Here is a 1145-nt window from a genome sequence, read left to right as displayed (position 1 = left end):
AGACGGTGGTCGGCATGGCTCGATCCATGATGAAGGCCAAAGGCATGTCGGCAAGGTTTTGGGGTGAGGCGGTGACCACTGCGGTGTTCATCCTCAACCGCGCTTCGACCATGGCCCTGACGAGCAAGATGCCGTTCCAAGCTTGGTATGGGCGCAAGCCGAGCGTGTCCTTCCTCTGGACATTCGGCTACATCGGCCACATCAGGAAGATGAAGCCGATTCTCACCAAGCTAGAGGACAGGAGCACACCGATGATGTTCCTAGGCTACGCGGAGGGTACTAAGGCGTACCGGCTCTGTGACCCTCACAGAGACAAGGTACTTGTCTCACGCGACGTCGTGTTTGACGAGAAGGCGGCTTGGGACTAGAACAGTCCGAGCACGGGGGAAGCTGGCGGCTTCACCAGTACCTTCATCGTCGAGCACCTGGTCATCCACGGTGGTGGAGACGCTAGGGAAGATGTGCCGAGCATTCCAGGAGGGGTGCCGAGCACTCCAGCAATAGAGCCAAGCACTCCTAGGGCAGTGCCGAGCACTTCAGGAGGGATGCCGAGCACTTCGAGAGGAGTGCCGAGCACTCCTAGAGGGATGCCGAGCACGCCAGGAGTGGTGCCAAGAGGTTCTGTAGTGGTGGCAACCACTCCAGGATGGGTGCCGAGCACCCCCATAGCGGAGCCAAGAGATCTTATAGTGGTGCCGACCACTCCAAGACTGAGGCGGAGCACTCCTACAGTGGTGCCGAGCACTGCAGGAGTAATGACGAGCTGTCCAGAAGTAGTGCCGAGCACTGCAACCAGGGTGCTGAGCACTCCAGGTGCTGTGCCGAGCAATCCAGCGGAACAAGGAACTCCATCAACATTGATTGAGTTCGCCTCACCTCCAAGTGACATCACTGAGTTCGTGAATGCCTTCCACGAAGGTGAGGAGGGTGGTTCCACAGGCTGGACGACATCATCGGCGGCACAGGGCCCTCAGGACTGGCTGGTCAGCTGCTCAATGACCAAGAGTTGCTGCTCGTCAGTGTAGAGGAACCACCCATGTTCGCGCTGGCTGAGCACGATGGAAACTAGCAACGGGTGATGCTAGAGGAGATGAAGGCGATTGAGGAAAATGATACATGGCAGCTCATCGATCCACCTCCAGGAT

General features: G+C 58.1%; 1 protein-coding gene across 1 annotated transcript; it reads right to left on the bottom strand.

Annotated features, from left to right (window-relative positions):
* Positions 1-364: 364 nt before the first annotated feature.
* LOC136469231 (uncharacterized) lies at positions 365-889 on the bottom strand. The gene has a single exon (XM_066467514.1). It carries the CDS (start codon positions 887-889, stop codon positions 365-367), a length of 525 nt encoding a protein of 174 aa, XP_066323611.1.
* Positions 890-1145: the final 256 nt, after the last annotated feature.

Source organism: Miscanthus floridulus, chromosome 8, assembly GCF_019320115.1.
Source record: "Miscanthus floridulus cultivar M001 chromosome 8, ASM1932011v1, whole genome shotgun sequence".
Lineage (NCBI taxonomy): Eukaryota > Viridiplantae > Streptophyta > Magnoliopsida > Poales > Poaceae > Miscanthus > Miscanthus floridulus.
Note: the sequence above shows the minus strand (reverse complement) of the source record. Positions and strands in the feature narration are given on the sequence as shown.